The sequence below is a fragment of the Lampetra fluviatilis genome, unplaced genomic scaffold (assembly GCF_964198595.1).
Source record: "Lampetra fluviatilis unplaced genomic scaffold, kcLamFluv1.1 SCAFFOLD_603, whole genome shotgun sequence".
Classification (NCBI taxonomy): domain Eukaryota; kingdom Metazoa; phylum Chordata; class Hyperoartia; order Petromyzontiformes; family Petromyzontidae; genus Lampetra; species Lampetra fluviatilis.
The window spans coordinates 5,387-25,000 of record NW_027620672.1 but is presented as its reverse complement, the minus strand read 5'-3'; the positions used below and the strand labels follow the sequence as shown (position 1 = coordinate 25,000).

Below are 19,614 nucleotides of genomic sequence, written 5' to 3'. Positions count from 1 at the left end.
CCATCACCACCACCACCACCACTACCACCACCATCACCATCACCACCACCACCACCACCACCACCACCATCACCACCACCATCACCACCACCACCACCACCATCACCACCATCACCACCACCACCATCACCACCACCACCACCATCACCATCACCACCACCACCATCACCACCACCACCACCACCATCATCACCACCACCACCATCACCACCACCACCACCACTACCACCACCACCATCACCACCACCACCACCACCACCACCATCACCACCACCACCATCACCACCATCACCACCACCACCATCATCACCAGATTAGTGGCTCCATCCGCGTGTTGGGAGATCAATACAAATGTTTATTGCCGATCCGAGCAAATGGAGAACGGACACAGCAACGGAAATGAAAACTGGACGAATCTTTCGAATGTCCCAACAAAAAATGACAGATCTACATTTCGATTTAAAGCCTCTTACGCGACTGCAGCAGCAAGGATTCATCTTGTTGGTTCTTTCGGTTAAAGTCGTCGCGCGTAGAAGGGAAGTAATAAAATAATAAAAATTAAAAAAATAATTGTATTTATTTTATTATGTTTTATTTTGAGTGTAATAATAAAAAATTGTATTTTATGTTTTATTTTTTATTATTGTATTACTTCCCTTCTACGTGATGACTTTAACAATAACATAATAAAACATAATTGTATTCATTTTGTTATGTTTTATTTTAATAATAAAAATTGTATTTCTTTTATTTTTATTATTTTATTATTTCCCTTCTACGTGGCGACTTTACCGAAAGAACCAAGAAGATGAATCCCTGCTGCTGCAGTCACGAAAGAAGCTTTAAATCGAAATTTTATAGTTTAATTTTTATTATTTTATTAAGTTTTATTTTTATTATTTTATTGTTTTATTTGTATTATTTTGTTTTATTTTAATTATTTTATTTTGTTTTATTTTAATTATTTTATTATGTTTCATTTTTATTATTTTATCACTTCCCTTCTACGTGACGACTTTACCGAAAGAACCAAGACGACAACGTCACAGATCCTAGCGGGTTTGACGAGTGACACCATCCCCCCCCCAATCGTCACCTCACCGCGATTACAAAGACAAAGATCCCCCGTGTAGCCTCTAACACACTGTAGGGGCAAGTGCTGTTAGCGAGCAGCACCTATGAAGGCTACCGGCACAGTGGCACACACGAGGGGGGGTGGGGTGGCCAGCCCCACGCCCGGCCGCCTTTGTCTCCCCAGTGGCGATGTTCACTACACACACCGCTGCACCAGGTAACTCATTTGAGGCTGAGTCGACCTAGGGGAGGCCCGGGACCGGTTCAGATAATCGATGTCACTGGTGGTGTTTGCCGTGAGCGGGAATCGAACTCGTGCCCCTGATACAGACACAAAGGTCCCCCGTGTAGCCTCAACAGACTGTAGGGGCAAGTGCTGCGAGTTTACACACCGCTACACCGGGTACCCCATTTGAGGCTGAGTCGACCTAGGGGAGAACTCGTGTTGCCGTGACGACATCATCCCAAACGCAGTGCGCGCGTGGGGGAGTGGTGGTGCAGCGGTTAGCGCAACGGACCTGGCTTTCCCAGAGTTCCATTCCCGCTCACGATTATCTGAACCGGTCCTGGGCCTCCCCCTAGGTCGACTCAGCCTCAACCGAGTGACCTGGTGCTTGCCACCCACCCACCCACCCCTCTCTGTGTGTGTGTGTGCCACTGTGCCTCTAGCCTTCGTAGGCGCTCGCTAAAAGCACTTGCCCCAACAGCCTGTGGCAGGCTACACGGGGGATCTTTGTCTCTATTTTTTGTGCAGCTCCCTCTCCAGCAAAAATAATAAAAGACAGACATCGTCGTCGTCGTCGTCATCATCGTCAGTAGCAACAGCAGCTGTAGCTGCAGTAGTAGCTGCAGTAGTAGCTACAGCTACAGCAGCTACAGCTACAGCAGTAGCAGCAGCAGTAGCAGCTACAGCGGCAGTAGTAGCAGTGGCAGTAGTAGTAGTAGTAGCAGTAGTAGCAGTAGTAGTAGTAGCAGTAGTAGTAGCAGCAGTAGCAGCAGTAGCAGTAGCAGCAGCAGCAGCAGTAGTAGCAGCAGCAGCAGCAGCAGTAGCAGCAGTAGCAGCAGCAGCAGTAGCAGCAGCAGTAGTAGCAGTAGTAGCAGCAGCAGTAGCAGCAGTAGCAGCTACAGCAGCAGTAGCAGCAGTAGCAGCAGTAGCAGCAGTAGCAGCAGCAGTAGCAGCAGTAGTAGCAGTAGTAGTAGCAGCAGTAGCAGCAGTAGCAGCTACAGCAGCAGTAGCAGCAGTAGCAGCAGTAGCAGCAGTAGCAGCAGCAGTAGCAGCAGCTACAGCAGCAGTAGCAGCGGCAGCAGTAGCAGTAGCGGGTCACATTCGAAGTCTGCAAGCGATAGCCACTGAGACAGAGAGAGCTAGAAATACAGAGAGACACAGAGAGAGACAGAGAGAGACACACACAGAGACACACACAGAGACACACACAGAGACACACACAGAGACACACACAGAGACACACACAGTGACACACACAGAGACACAGAGACACGGTCTCTCTCACACACACACAGAGACACACACAGAGACACACACAGAGACAGAGAGACACACACAGACACACACACAGAGACACGGTCTCTCGCACACACACACACAGAAACACACACACAGAGACACACACACAGAGACACACACACAGAGACACACACAGAGACACAGAGACACGGTCTCTCTCACACACACACAGAGACACACACAGAGACACACACAGAGACACACACAGAGACACACACAGAGACACACACAGTGACACACACAGAGACACAGAGACACGGTCTCTCTCACACACACACAGAGACACACACAGAGACACACACAGAGACAGAGAGACACACACAGACACACACACACAGAGACACGGTCTCTCGCACACACACACACAGAGACACACACAGACACACACACAGAAACACACACACAGAGACACACACACAGAGACACACACACAGAGACACACACACAGAGACACACACACAGAGACACACACAGAGACACACACAGAGACACACACAGAGACACGGTCTCTCTCTCACACACACACAGAGACACACACAGAGACACACACAGAGACACACACAGAGACACACACAGAGACACACACAGAGACACACACACAGAGACACACACAGAGACACACACAGAGACACACACAGAGACACACACAGAGACACACACAGAGACACACACAGAGACACACACAGAGACACACACAGAGACACCCACAGAGACACACACAGAGACACACACAGAGACACACACAGAGACACACACAGAGACACACACAGACACACACACAGAGACAGAGAGACACACACAGACACACACACAGAGACACACAGAGACACACACAGAGACACGGTCTCTCTCTCACACACACACAGAGACACACACAGAGACACGGTCTCTCTCTCACACACACACACACAGAGACACACACAGAGACACACACAGAGACACACACAGAGACACACACAGAGACACACACAGAGACACACACACAGAGACACACACACAGAGACACACACAGAAACGCGAGTACCAATTTTCAACAGCAGTGACTGATAATATAATCGTACCGAGTTAAACCCTCTGTACCCCCAGCACCCTCCAGCACCCCCCATAGTCCAGAGAAACAGGGGCAGTGATGACCGAGATAGGGTGGATGGGTCCATTAGTTGGTAAGGTTGAGGGGGGGGGGGGTATCATTGTGCGCATAGAGAGTCGGTGGGTGAATGAACGTGTGAATGGATTAGCGGGCGAATGAGTGAGTGACCGAGTCGGTGATTTAGTTGTTGAATAAATTAGTCGTTGAATGAGAGAACGAATGGGGCGAGCGTGTGAATTAATTAGTGGGTGAATTGACGAGTGGGTGAGCGGGTGAGCGAGTGGGTGAGTGAGTGGGTGAGTGGGAGAGTGGATGAGTGAGTGGGAGAGTGAGTGAGTGAGTGGGTGAGTGAGTGGGTGAGTGAGTGAGTGAGTGGTGAGTGGGTGGGTGAGTGAGTGAGTGGGTGAGTGAGTGGGTGAGTGAGTGGGTGAGTGGGAGAGTGGATGAGTGAGTGGTGAGTGGGTGGGTGAGTGAGTGAGTGGGTGAGTGAGTGGGTGAGTGGGTGGGTGAGTGAGTGAGTGGGAGAGTGAGTGGGTGAGTGAGTGGGTGAGTGGGTGAGTGGGTGGGTGGGTGAGTGGGTGGGTGGGTGAGTGGGTGAGTGGGTGGGTGGGTGAGTGGGTGAGTGAGTGAGTGGGTGAGTGGGTGAGTGGGTGAGTGGGAGAGTGGATGAGTGAGTGGGTGAGTGGGTGGGTGGGTGAGTGAGTGGGTGAGTGAGTGGGTGAGTGGGTGGGTGGGTGAGTGAGTGGGTGGGTCAGTGGGTCGGTGGGTGAGTGGGTGGGTGAGTGGTTGGGTGGGTGGGTGAGTGAGTGGGTGAGTGAGTGGGTGAGTGGGTGGGTGGGTGAGTGAGTGGGTGGGTGAGTGGGTGAGTGGGTGAGTGGGTGGGTGGGTGAGTGGGTGGGTGGGTGAGAGGGTGAGTGAGTGGGTGAGTGGGTGGGTGGGTGAGTGGGTGGGTGAGTGGGTGAGTGGGTGGGTGGGTGAGAGGGTGAGTGAGTGGGTGAGTGGGTGGGTGGGTGAGTGGGTAGGTGAGTGAGTGGGTGAGTGAGTGGTGAGTGAGTGGGTGGGTGGGTGAGAGGGTGAGTGAGTGGGTGAGTGAGTGGGTGGGAGAGTGGGTGGGTGAGTGAGTGGTGAGTGAGTGGGTGGGTGAGTGGGTGGGTGGGTGAGTGGGTGGGTGGGTGAGTGTGTATGTATGTATCTGTATGTATGTATGTGTAGGTATGTATCTGTATGTATGTATCTGTATGTATGTATGTGTATGTATGTATCTGTATGTATCTGTATGTGTGTATGTATCTGTATGTATCTGTATGTATCTGTATGTGTGTATGTATCTGTATGTATCTGTATGTATCTGTATGTATGTATCTGTATGTATCTGTATGTATCTGTATGTATCAGTGTATGTGTATCTGTATGTATCAGTGTATGTATGTATCTGTATGTATCTGTATGTATCTGTATGTATCAGTGTGTATGTATGTATCTGTATGTATCTGTATGTATCAGTGTGTATGTATGTATCTGTATGTATCTGTATGTATCAGTGTGTATGTATGTATCTGTATGTATCTGTATGTATCAGTGTGTATGTATGTATCTGTATGTATGTGTATGTATCAGTGTGTATGTATGTATCTGTATGTATGTGTATGTATCAGTGTGTATCTGTGTATCAATGGAAGTCCGGCAGGTCTGGCAGGGTGCACCCAGAGCGTCTGATGACCGTGTTGGCCGTGTAGTGTCCAGCTCGCACACACTCGTCTAGCGGACACTCCATCACCAGCTTGGACAGGAAGCCTAGTTAGACACACACACAGAGACACACACACAGAGAGACAGAGAGACACGGTGAGAGACACACACAGAGACACACAGAGACACATAGAGACACACACACAGACAGTGTTGGCCGTGTAGTGTCCAGCTCGCACACACTCGTCTAGCGGACACTCCATCACCAGCTTGGACAGGAAGCCTAGTTAGACACACACACAGAGAGACACACACACAGAGAGAGACAGAGAGACACGATGAGAGACACACACAGAGACACACAGAGACACATAGAGACACACACAGAGACAGTGTTGGCCGTGTAGTGTCCAGCTCGCACACACTCGTCTAGCGGACACTCCATCACCAGCTTGGACAGGAAGCCTAGTTAGACACACACACAGAGAGACACACACACACACAGAGAGAGACAGAGAGACACGGTGAGAGACACACACAGAGACACACAGAGACACATAGAGACACACACAGAGACAGTGTTGGCCGTGTAGTGTCCAGCTCGCACACACTCGTCTAGCGGACACTCCATCACCAGCTTGGACAGGAAGCCTAGTTAGACACACACACAGAGAGACAGAGAGACACGGAGAGACACGGTGAGAGAGACACACACACAGACAGTGTTGGCCGTGTAGTGTCCAGCTCGCACACACTCGTCTAGCGGACACTCCATCACCAGCTTGGACAGGAAGCCTAGTTAGACACACACACACAGAGACACACACACACAGAGAGACAGAGAGACACGGTGAGAGACACACACAGAGAGAGACACACACACAGACAGTGTTGGCCGTGTAGTGTCCAGCTCGCACACACTCGTCTAGCGGACACTCCATCACCAGCTTGGACAGGAAGCCTAGTTAGACACACACACAGAGAGAGACAGAGAGACACGGTGAGAGACACACACAGATATAGACACACACACACAGAGAAACACACAGAGAGACACACACACACACACACAGAGAGACAGAGAGAGACACACACACACACAGAGACACACACACAGAGAGAGACACACAGAGAGACACACACACAGAGAGACACAGAGAGACACACAGAGAGAGACACACACACAGAGACACACACACAGATATAGACACACACACACAGAGAGACACACACACACACACACAGACACAGAGAGACACACAGAGAGAGACACACACACACACAAAGACACACACACAGATATAGACACACACACAGAGAGAGACACACACACAGACACACACAGATATAGACACACACACACTCACAGAGAGACACACACACACACTCACAGAGAGACACACAGAGACACACAGAGAGAGACACACACACACACAGAGACACACAGAGAGAGACACACACAGAGAGACACACACAGAGAGACACACACAGAGAGACACACACAGAGACACACAGAGACACACACAGACACACACAGAGACACACAGAGAGAGACACACACACACACACAGAGACACACACAGAGAGACACACACAGAGAGACACACAGAGACACACACAGAGAGACACACACACACACACAGAGAGACACACACACAGAGACACACACACACAGAGAGACACACAGAGAGACACACACAGAGACAGAGAGACACACACAGAGAGAGACACACACACACACAGAGAGACACACACAGAGAGACACACACAGAGAGACACACACAGAGAGACACACACACACAGAGACACACACAGAGAGACACACAGAGAGACAGAGAGACACACAGAGAGAGACACACACACACAGAGACACACACAGAGAGACACACAGAGAGAGACACACACAGAGAGACACACACAGAGAGACACACACAGAGAGACACACACAGAGAGACACACGCACAGAGACACACACAGAGAGACACACAGAGAGACACACACACAGAGACACACACAGAGACAGAGAGACACACAGAGAGAGACACACACACACACAGAGAGACACACACAGAGAGACACACACACACACACAGAGACACACACAGAGAGACACACACACACAGAGACACACACACACAGAGACACACACACACAGAGAGACACACACAGAGAGACACACACACACAGAGACACACACACACAGAGACACACACAGAGAGACAGAGAGACACACAGAGAGAGACACACACAGAGAGACACACACAGAGAGACACACACAGAGAGACACACAGAGAGACACACAGAGAGAGACACACACAGAGAGACACACAGAGAGACACACACAGATATAGACACACAGAGAGAGAGACACACAGAGAGACAGAGAGACACACACAGAGAGACACACACAGAGAGACACACACAGAGACAGAGAGACACACAGAGAAAGACACACACACACAGAGACACACACACAGAGACACACACACAGAGACACACACAGAGAGACACAGATATAGACACACACAGAGAGAGACACGGTGAGACACAGTGAGACATGGGGAGACACACAGAGAGACACACACAGAGAGAGACACGGGGAGAGACACACGGGGAGAGAGACACGGGGAGAGAGACACGGGGAGAGAGACACGGGGAGAGAGACACGGGAGACACACGGGGAGACATGGGGGGACATGGGGAGAGAGACATGGGGAGAGAGACACGGGGAGAGACACACGGGGAGAGAGACACGGGGAGACACAGGGAGAGAGACATGGGGAGAGAGACACGGGGAGACGGGGAGACACGGTGAGACACGGTGAGACACGGGGAGACACGGAGAAAGACACGGAGAGAGACACGGTGAGACACGGTGAGACACACGGTGAGACACGGGGAGACACGGTGATACACGTGGAGACACACGGAGACACACGGGGAGACACGGTGAGACACGGTGAGACACGGGGAGACACGGTGAGACACGGTGAGACACGGTGAGACACGGTGAGACACGGTGAGACACACGGTGAGACACGGTGAGACACACGGTGAGACACGGTGAGACACGTGGAGACACGGGGAGACACGTGGAGACACACGGGGAGACACGTGGAGACACGGTGAGACACGGAGAGACACGGGGAGACACGGTGAGACACGTGGAGACACGGGGAGACACGTGGAGACACGGGGAGACACGGTGAGACACGGTGAGACACGGTGAGACACGTGGAGACACGGTGAGACACGGTGAGACACGGTGAGACACGTGGAGACACACGGGGAGACACGGGGAGACACGGGGAGACACGGTGAGACACGTGGAGACACGGTGAGACACGGTGAGACACACGGTGAGACACGGTGAGACACACGGTGAGACACGGAGAGACACGGGGAGACACACGGTGAGACACGGTGAGACACGGGGAGACACACGGTGAGACACGGTGAGACACACGGGGAGACACGGAGAGACACGGGGAGACACACGGTGAGACACGGTGAGACACGGGGAGACACGTGGAGACACACGGTGAGACACGGTGAGACACACGGTGAGACACGGTGAGACACGGTGAGACACACGGTGAGACACGGTGAGACACGGAGAGACACGGGGAGACACGTGGAGACACACGGGGAGACACGGTGAGACACGGTGAGACACGGTGAGACACGGTGAGACACGGAGAGACACGGGGAGACACGGGGAGACATGGGGAGACACGGTGAGACACGGTGAGACACGGTGAGACACGGAGAGACACGTGGAGACACGGGGAGACACGGAGAGACATGGGGAGACACGGTGAGACACGGTGAGACACGGTGAGACACGGTGAGACACGGAGAGACACGGGGAGACATGGGGAGACACGGTGAGACACGGTGAGACACGGTGAGACACGGAGAGACACGTGGAGACACGGGGAGACACGGAGAGAGACACGGTGAGACACGTGGAGACACGGGGAGACATGGTGAGACATGGTGAGACATGGGGAGACACGGTGAGACACGGTGAGACACGTGGAGACACGGGGAGACACGGAGAGAGACACGGTGAGACACGGTGAGACACACGGTGAGACACGGGGAGACACGGTGAGACACGTGGAGACATGGGGAGACACGGTGAGACACGGAGAGACACGGGGAGACACGGGGAGACACGGTGAGACACGTGGAGACACACGGGGAGACACGGTGAGACACGGGGAGACACGGTGAGACACGGTGAGACACGGAGAGACACGGGGAGACACGGGGAGACACGGAGAGACACGGGGAGACACGGAGAGAGACACGGTGAGACACACGGGGAGACACACGGTGAGACACACGGTGAGACACGGTGAGACACGGAGAGACACGGGGAGACACGGGGAGACACGGAGAGACACGGGGAGACACGGAGAGAGACACGGTGAGACACACGGGGAGACACACGGTGAGACACACGGTGAGACACGGTGAGACACGGGGAGACACGGAGAGAGACACGGTGAGACACACGGTGAGACACACGGTGAGACACGGTGAGACACGGGGAGACACGGGGAGACACGGTGAGACACGTGGAGACACGGGGAGACACGGGGAGACACGGGGAGACGGGGAGACGGGGAGACACGGGGAGACACGGGGAGACACGGGGAGACACACGGTGAGACACACGGTGAGACACACGGTGAGACACACGGTGAGACACGGGGAGACACACGGTGAGACACGGGGAGACACACGGTGAGACACGGTGAGACACACGGTGAGACACACGGTGAGACACACGGTGAGACACACGGTGAGACACGGTGAGACACATGGTGAGACACGGTGAGACACACGGTGAGACACACGGGGAGACACACGGTGAGACACACGTGGAGACACACGGTGAGACACACGGTGAGACACGGGGAGACACACGGTGAGACACACGGTGAGACACGTGGAGACACACGGTGAGACACACGGTGAGACACACGGTGAGACACACGGTGAGACACACGGTGAGACACACGGTGAGACACGGTGAGACACACGGTGAGACACGGTGAGACACACGGTGAGACACGGGGAGACACACGGTGAGACACACGGTGAGACACGTGGAGACACACGGTGAGACACACGGTGAGACACACGGTGAGACACACGGTGAGACACACGGTGAGACACACGGTGAGACACACGGTGAGACACACGGTGAGACACGGGGAGACACACGGTGAGACACACGGGGAGACACACGGTGAGACACATGGTGAGACACGGGGAGACACACGGTGAGACACACGGTGAGACACGGGGAGACACACGGTGAGACACACGGTGAGACACGGGGAGACACACGGTGAGACACACGGTGAGACACGGGGAGACACGTGGAGACACACGGTGAGACACGGGGAGACACACGGTGAGACACGTGGAGACACACGGTGAGACACACGGTGAGACACACGGTGAGACACGTGGAGACACACGGTGAGACACGGTGAGACACGGGGAGACACGTGGAGACACGGTGAGACACGGTGAGACACGGTGAGACACGGGGAGACACAGGGAGAGACACGGGGAGAGAGACACGGGGAGAGAGAGACAAGTGGAGACACGGTGAGACACACGGTGAGACACGGTGAGACACACGGTGAGACACGGGGTGAGTCTCACCTCCTACGAAGGCGTCTCCAGCACCGTTGGTGTCGATGATCTCCTCCGGCTTGATGGGCAAGACGGAGAAAAGTTGCACTTCCTTGCCTAGAGAGACAGAGACAGAGAGACAGTCAGGGAGACACAGAGAGACAGGGAGAGAGAGAGAGACAGAGAGAGAGACAGAGAGACAGGGAGACAGGGAGAGAGACAGGGAGAGAGACAGAGACAGAGAGACAGAGAGAGAGACAGGGAGACAGGGAGAGAGACAGAGACAGAGAGAGAGAGAGACAGAGAGAGAGAGACATAGAGAGAGAGACAGTCAGGGAGAGAGACAGAGAGAGAGACAGGGAGAGAGACAGAGAGAGACAGAGACAGGGAGAGAGACAGGGAGACACAGAGAGAGAGAGACAGGGAGAGAGAGAGACAGAGAGACAGAGAGAGAGACAAAGAGAGAGACAGTCATGGAGAGAGACAGGGAGAGAGACAGAGACAGAGAGACAGAGAGAGAGACAGGGAGAGAGAGAGACAGAGACAGGGAGAGAGAGAGAGAGACAGGGAGAGAGACAGGGAGAGAGACAGACAGTCAGGGAGAGAGAGAGACAGAGAGAGACAGTCAGGGAGACAGAGAGACAGACAGAGACAGAGAGAGACAGGGAGAGAGACAGACAGTCAGGGAGAGACAGAGAGAGACAGGGAGAGAGACAGACAGTCAGGGAGAGAGACAGACAGTCAGGGAGAGAGAGAGACAGATTGCTACACATACATCTTTTTATATATAAAACACAAAACACCGTCACACACAACACCGTCAACGGGGGGTGAGGGTGAGTGAGTGGGTGGGTGAGTGAGTGGGTGAGTGAGTGAGTGAGTGGGTGGGTGGGTGAGTGACTGGGTGAGTGGGTGAGTGAGTGAGTGGGTGAGTGAGAGTGAGTGAGGGTGAGTGAGTGGGTGGGTGAGTGAGTGGGTGGGTGAGTGAGTGGGTGAGTGAGTGAGTGAGTGGGTGGGTGGGTGAGTGACTGGGTGAGTGGGTGAGTGAGTGAGTGGGTGAGTGAGAGTGAGTGAGGGTGAGTGAGTGGGTGGGTGAGTGAGTGAGTGGGTGATTGAGTGGATGAGTGACTGGGTGAGTGGGTGAGTGAGTGAGTGAGTGGGTGACTGGGTGAGTGAGTGAGTGAGTGACTGGGTGAGTGGGTGAGTGAGTGAGTGAGTGGGTGAGTGAGAGTGAGTGAGGGTGAGTGAGTGGGTGGGTGGGTGAGTGAGTGAGTGGGTGAGTGAGTGGATGAGTGACTGGGTGAGTGGGTGAGTGAGTGAGTGGGTGACTGGGTGAGTGAGTGAGTGGGTGAGTGGGTGAGTGAGTGAGTGGGTGAGTGAGAGTGAGTGAGGGTGAGTGAGTGGGTGGGTGGGTGAGTGAGTGAGTGACTGGGTGAGTGGGTGAGTGAGTGAGTGAGTGAGTGGGTGAGTGAGTGAGAGTGAGTGAGTGGGTGAGTGAGTGAGAGTGAGTGAGTGAGTGGGTGAGTGAGTGAGTGAGTGAGTGAGTGGGTGAGTGAGTGGGTGGGTGAGTGGGTGAGTGAGTGAGTGGGTGAGTGAGTGGATGAGTGACTGGGTGAGTGGGTGAGTGAGTGAGTGGGTGACTGGGTGAGTGAGTGAGTGACTGGGTGAGTGGGTGAGTGAGTGAGTGAGTGGGTGAGTGAGAGTGAGTGAGGGTGAGTGAGTGAGTGGGTGAGTGAGTGAGTGGGTGAGTGGATGAGTGACTGGGTGAGTGGGTGAGTGAGTGAGTGAGTGAGTGAGTGGGTGAGTGAGAGTGAGTGAGGGTGAGTGAGTGGGTGAGTGAGTGAGTGAGTGGGTGACTGGGTGAGTGAGTGAGTGACTGGGTGAGTGGGTGAGTGAGTGAGTGGGTGAGTGAGAGTGAGTGAGGGTGAGTGAGTGAGTGACTGGGTGAGTGAGTGAGTGACTGGGTGAGTGGGTGAGTGAGTGACTGGGTGAGTGGATGAGTGAGAGTGAGAGTGAGTGAGGGTGAGTGAGTGGGTGAGTGAGTGGGTGAGTGAGTGGATGAGTGACTGGGTGAGTGGGTGAGTGAGTGGGTGAGTGAGTGGGTGAGTGGGTGAGTGGGTGAGTGAGGGTGAGTGAGTGGGTGGGTGGGTGAGTGGGTGGTGAGTGGGTGGGTGGGTGGGTGAGTGAGTGAGTGAGTGGGTGAGTGAGTGGGTGGGTGAGTGAGTGAGTGAGTGGGTGAGTGAGTGGGTGAGTGAGTGAGTGGGTGGGTGAGTGAGTGAGTGGGTGGGTGAGTGAGTGGGTGGGTGAGTGAGTGGGTGAGTGAGGGTGAGTGGGTGAGTGAGTGAGGGTGAGTGAGTGGGTGAGAGTGAGTGAGTGAATGGGTGAGTGGGTGGGTGAGTGAGGGTGAGTGAGTGGGTGAGTGGGTGAGTGAGAGTGAGTGAGGGTGAGTGAGTGGGTGAGTGAGTGAGAGTGAGTGGGTGAGTGGGTGAGTGAGTGGCTGAGTGAGTGAGTGAGTGGCTGAGTGAGTGGCTGAGTGAGTGAGTGAGTGGCTGAGTGAGTGGCTGAGTGAGTGGCTGAGTGACTGAGTGAGTGGCTGAGTGAGTGGCTGAGTGAGTGGCTGAGTGAGTGGCTGAGTGAGTGGCTGAGTGAGTGGCTGAGTGAGTGGCTGAGTGACTGAGTGAGTGGCTGAGTGATTGGCTGAGTGAGTGGCTGAGTGAGTGGGTGAGTGGCTGAGTGACTGAGTGAGTGGCTGAGTGAGTGACCGAGTGAGTGGCTGAGTGAGTGGCTGAGTGAGTGGCTGAGTGAGTGGCTGAGTGAGTGGCTGAGTGACTGAGTGAGTGGCTGAGTAAGTGGCTGAGTGAGTGGCTGAGTGAGTGACTGAGTGAGTGGCTGAGTGAGTGGCTGAGTGAGTGGCTGAGTGAGTGGCTGAGTGAGTGGCTGAGTGACTGAGTGAGTGACTGAGTGACTGAGTGAGTGACTGAGTGAGTGACTGAGTGAGTGGCTGAGTGAGTGGCTGAGTGACTGAGTGAGTGAGTGACTGAGTGACTGAGTGACTGAGTGAGTGGCTGAGTGAGTGGCTGAGTGAGTGGCTGAGTGACTGAGTGAGTGAGTGACTGAGTGAGTGACTGAGTGAGTGGCTGAGTGAGTGGCTGAGTGAGTGGCTGAGTGACTGAGTGAGTGAGTGACTGAGTGACTGAGTGAGTGAGTGACTGAGTGAGTGGCTGAGTGAGTGGCTGAGTGAGTGGCTGAGTGAGTGGCTGAGTGAGTGGCTGAGTGACTGAGTGAGTGAGTGACTGAGTGACTGAGTGAGTGACTAAGTGAGTGGCTGAGTGACTGAGTGAGTGAGTGACTGAGTGACTGACTGAGTGACTGAGTGAGTGGCTGAGTGAGTGGCTGAGTGAGTGGCTGAGTGAGTGGCTGAGTGGCTGAGTGAGTGGCTGAGTGAGTGGCTGAGTGGCTGAGTGAGTGGCTGAGTGAGTGGCTGAGTGAGTGAGTGGGTGAGTGAGAGTGAGTGAGTGGGTGGGTGAGTGAGTGAGTAGGTGAGTGAGTGAGTGAGTGGGTGAGTGAGAGTGAGAGTGAGTGAGGGTGAGTGAGAGTGAGAGTGAGTGAGGGTGAGTGAGTGGGTGAGTGAGTGGGTGAGTGAGTGGATGAGTGACTGGGTGAGTGGGTGAGTGAGTGGGTGAGTGAGTGGGTGAGTGGGTGAGTGGGTGAGTGAGGGTGAGTGAGTGGGTGGGTGGGTGAGTGGGTGGTGAGTGGGTGAGTGGGTGAGTGAGTGAGTGAGTGAGTGGGTGAGTGAGTGGGTGGGTGAGTGAGTGAGTGAGTGAGTGGGTGAGTGAGTGGGTGAGTGAGTGAGTGGGTGAGTGAGTGAGTGAGTGGGTGAGTGAGTGGGTGGGTGAGTGAGTGGGTGGGTGAGTGAGTGGGTGAGTGAGGGTGAGTGGGTGAGTGAGTGAGGGTGAGTGAGTGGGTGAGAGTGAGTGAGTGAATGGGTGAGTGGGTGGGTGAGTGAGGGTGAGTGAGTGGGTGAGTGGGTGAGTGAGAGTGAGTGAGGGTGAGTGAGTGGGTGAGTGAGTGAGAGTGAGTGGGTGAGTGGGTGAGTGAGTGGGTGAGTGAGTGAGTGAGTGGCTGAGTGAGTGGCTGAGTGAGTGAGTGAGTGGCTGAGTGAGTGGCTGAGTGAGTGGCTGAGTGAGTGGCTGAGTGAGTGGCTGAGTGAGTGGCTGAGTGAGTGGCTGAGTGAGTGGCTGAGTGAGTGGCTGAGTGAGTGACTGAGTGAGTGGCTGAGTGACTGAGTGAGTGGCTGAGTGATTGGCTGAGTGAGTGGCTGAGTGAGTGGGTGAGTGGCTGAGTGACTGAGTGAGTGGCTGAGTGAGTGACCGAGTGAGTGGCTGAGTGAGTGGCTGAGTGAGTGGCTGAGTGAGTGGCTGAGTGAGTGGCTGAGTGACTGAGTGAGTGGCTGAGTGAGTGGCTGAGTGAGTGGCTGAGTGAGTGACTGAGTGAGTGGCTGAGTGAGTGGCTGAGTGAGTGGCTGAGTGAGTGGCTGAGTGAGTGGCTGAGTGACTGAGTGAGTGACTGAGTGACTGAGTGAGTGACTGAGTGAGTGACTGAGTGAGTGGCTGAGTGAGTGGCTGAGTGACTGAGTGAGTGAGTGACTGAGTGACTGAGTGACTGAGTGAGTGGCTGAGTGAGTGGCTGAGTGAGTGGCTGAGTGACTGAGTGAGTGAGTGACTGAGTGAGTGACTGAGTGAGTGGCTGAGTGAGTGGCTGAGTGAGTGGCTGAGTGACTGAGTGAGTGAGTGACTGAGTGACTGAGTGAGTGAGTGACTGAGTGAGTGGCTGAGTGAGTGGCTGAGTGAGTGGCTGAGTGAGTGGCTGAGTGAGTGGCTGAGTGAGTGGCTGAGTGACTGAGTGAGTGAGTGACTGAGTGACTGAGTGAGTGACTAAGTGAGTGGCTGAGTGACTGAGTGAGTGAGTGACTGAGTGACTGACTGAGTGACTGAGTGAGTGGCTGAGTGAGTGGCTGAGTGAGTGGCTGAGTGAGTGGCTGAGTGGCTGAGTGAGTGGCTGAGTGAGTGGCTGAGTGGCTGAGTGAGTGGCTGAGTGAGTGGCTGAGTGACTGAGTGAGTGGCTGAGTGACTGAGTGAGTGGCTGAGTGAGTGGCTGAGTGAGTGGCTGAGTGAGTGGCTGAGTGACTGAGTGAGTGAGTGACTGAGTGACTGAGTGAGTGACTGAGTGAGTGGCTGAGTGAGTGGCTGAGTGAGTGGCTGAGTGAGTGACTGAGTGAGTGGCTGAGTGAGTGGCTGAGTGAGTGGCTGAGTGAGTGGCTGAGTGACTGAGTGAGTGGCTGAGTGAGTGGCTGAGTGGCTGAGTGAGTGGCTGAGTGAGTGGCTGAGTGACTGAGTGAGTGGCTGAGTGACTGAGTGAGTGGCTGAGTGAGTGGCTGAGTAACTGAGTGAGTGAGTGACTGAGTGAGTGAGTGAGTGACTGAGTGAGTGAGTGACTGAGTGACTGAGTGACTGAGTGAGTGAGTGACTGAGTGACTGAGTGACTGAGTGAGTGAGTGACTGAGTGACTGAGTGACTGAGTGAGTGGCTGAGTGAGTGGCTGAGTGAGTGGCTGAGTGAGTGGCTGAGTGAGTGGCTGAGTGAGTGGCTGAGTGACTGAGTGAGTGGCTGAATGAGTGGCTGAGTGGCTGAGTGACTGAGTGAGTGAGTGGCTGAGTGAGTGACTGAGTGAGTGGCTGAGTGACTGAGTGAGTGGCTGAGTGACTGAGTGAGTGAGTGACTGAGTGAGTGAGTGACTGAGTGAGTGAGTGACTGAGTGACTGAGTGAGTGAGTGACTGAGTGAGTGAGTGACTGAGTGACTGAGTGAGTGGCTGAGTGAGTGGCTGAGTGAGTGGCTGAGTGAGTGGCTGAGTGACTGAGTGAGTGGCTGAGTGGCTGAGTGACTGAGTGAGTGAGTGGCTGAGTGAGTGACTGAGTGAGTGGCTGAGTGACTGAGTGAGTGAGTGAGTGACTGAGTGAGTGAGTGACTGAGTGAGTGACTGAGTGAGTGACTGAGTGACTGAGTGAGTGGCTGAGTGAGTGGCTGAGTGAGTGGCTGAGTGAGTGGCTGAGTGAGTGGCTGAGTGAGTGGCTGAGTGAGTGGCTGAGTGAGTGGCTGAGTGACTGAGTGAGTGAGTGGCTGAGTGAGTGACTGAGTGAGTGGCTGAGTGACTGAGTGAGTGAGTGACTGAGTGAGTGAGTGACTGAGTGAGTGACTGAGTGAGTGAGTGACTGAGTGACTGAGTGAGTGGCTGAGTGAGTGGCTGAGTGAGTGGCTGAGTGAGTGGCTGAGTGAGTGGCTGAGTGAGTGGCTGAGTGACTGAGTGAGTGGCTGAGTGAGTGGCTGAGTGGCTGAGTGACTGAGTGAGTGAGTGGCTGAGTGAGTGGCTGAGTGAGTGGCTGAGTGAGTGGCTGAGTGAGTGGCTGAGTGAGTGGCTGAGTGAGTGGCTGAGTGAGTGGCTGAGTGAGTGGCTGAGCAAGTGAGTGAGTGGCTGAGCAAGTGAGTGAGTGAGTGAGTGGGTGAGTGAGGGTGAGTGAGGGTGAGTGTGAGGGGGTGACTCACCGTCGGCCACCACGGTGGGTTCCTTGCCCTGGGTGAAGACGACAAGACGCGGCCTCGCAGCGTTCTGCTTCGGGAGAGCCTGGGCCCTCTTGCTGATCTCACTGATGTCCTCCGTCTAGAGAGAGAGACACACACAGAGACACACACACACAGATAGATAGAGAGACACAGAGAGAGACACACAGAGAGAGACACACAGAGAGAGAGAGACACATAAAGACACATAGACAGATAGACAGAGACAAAGAGAGAGAGAGAGCCTGGGCCCTCTTGCTGATCTCACTGATGTCCTCCGTCTAGAGAGAGAGACACACACAGAGACACACAGACAGATAGATAGAGAGACACAGAGAGAGACACACAGAGAGAGACACACAGAGAGAGACACAGAGAGAGAGAGACACATAAAGACACATAGACAGATAGACAGAGACACAGAGAGAGAGAGAGCCTGGGCCCTCTTGCTGATCTCACTGATGTCCTCCGTCTAGAGAGAGAGACACACACAGAGACACACAGATAGATAGATAGAGAGACACAGAGAGAGACACACAGAGAGAGACACAGAGACACACAGATAGAGACACAGAGAGAGACACAGAGAGAGAGACACACAGAGAGACACACAGACAGATAGATAGAGAGACACAGAGAGACACACACAGATAGATAGAGACACACACACACACAGATAGATAGAGAGACACAGATAGAGAGACACACAGAGACACACACAGAGACACACAGATAGATAGAGACACACAGACACACACACACACACAGATAGATAGATAGATAGAGAGACACAGATAGAGAGACACACAGAGACACACAGAGATAGATAGAGAGAGAGACACACAGATACAGAGAGAGAGAGACACAGATAGAGAGACACATAAAGACACATAGACAGATAGACAGAGACACAGAGAGAGAGACACACAGAGACACACAGAGACACACACAGAGACACACAGAGATAGATAGAGAGACACACAGATACAGAGAGAGAGAGACACAGAGAGAGAGACACAGAGACACACAAAGACAAAGCCGACACACACACAGAGAGACACACAGATAGAGAGACACAGAGACACACAAAGACAAAGCCGACACACACAGAGAGAGACACACAGATAGAGAGACACAGAGAAACACACGAGGAGAGAGACGGGGAGAGAGAGAGACGGGGAGAGAGAGAGAGACACGGGGAGAGAGACACGGGGAGAGAGACACGGGGAGAGAGACACGGGGAGAGAGACACGGGGAGAGAGACACGGGGAGAGAGACACGGGGAGAGAGACACGGGGAGAGAGACACGGGGAGAGAGACACTCCTCCCTTCTCACCTCAAATCCCCTCTCGCGAGCGAACGTCGCTGCTTCCTGCAGAAAATCAAAACAGAAACGAGTCACAACACCAAACCTAGCGGTGTAGTGTATAGTGTAGTGTATAGTGTAGTGTATAGTGTAGTGTATAGTGTAGTAGTGTATAGTGTAGTAGTGTATAGTGTAGTGTATAGTGTATAGTGTAGTGTATAGTGTAGTGTATAGTGTAGTGTATAGTGTAGTGTATAGTGTATAGTGTAGTGTATAGTGTAGTGTATAGTGTATAGTGTAGTGTGTAGTGTAGTGTATAGTGTAGTGTATAGTGTATAGTGTAGTGTGTAGTGTGTAGTGTGTAGTGTAGTGTATAGTGTAGTGTATAGTGTATAGTGTAGTGTGTAGTGTAGTGTATAGTGTAGTGTATAGTGTATAGTGTAGTGTGTAGTGTAGTGTATAGTGTAGTGTGTAGTGTAGTGTATAGTGTAGTGTATAGTGTATAGTGTAGTGTGTAGTGTAGTGTATAGTGTAGTGTATAGTGTAGTGTATAGTGTAGTGTATAGTGTATAGTGTAGTGTGTAGTGTAGTGTATAGTGTAGTGTATAGTGTAGTGTATAGTGTAGTGTATAGTGTAGTGTATAGTGTAGTGTATA

The 19,614-nt window shown here is 53.4% G+C and overlaps 1 protein-coding gene across 1 annotated transcript; it reads right to left on the bottom strand.

Moving 5' to 3' along the window:
• Window positions 1-5,084: 5,084 nt before the first annotated feature.
• LOC144954238 (adenosine kinase-like) lies at window positions 5,085-19,069 on the bottom strand (the record flags this gene model as incomplete). The annotated part of the gene is made up of 4 exons (XM_078884779.1): window positions 5,085-5,483; window positions 11,067-11,153; window positions 17,638-17,752; window positions 18,989-19,069. Coding segments are annotated over 4 exons (408 nt in total), but the record flags the coding sequence as incomplete, so codon positions are not given.
• Window positions 19,070-19,614: the final 545 nt, after the last annotated feature.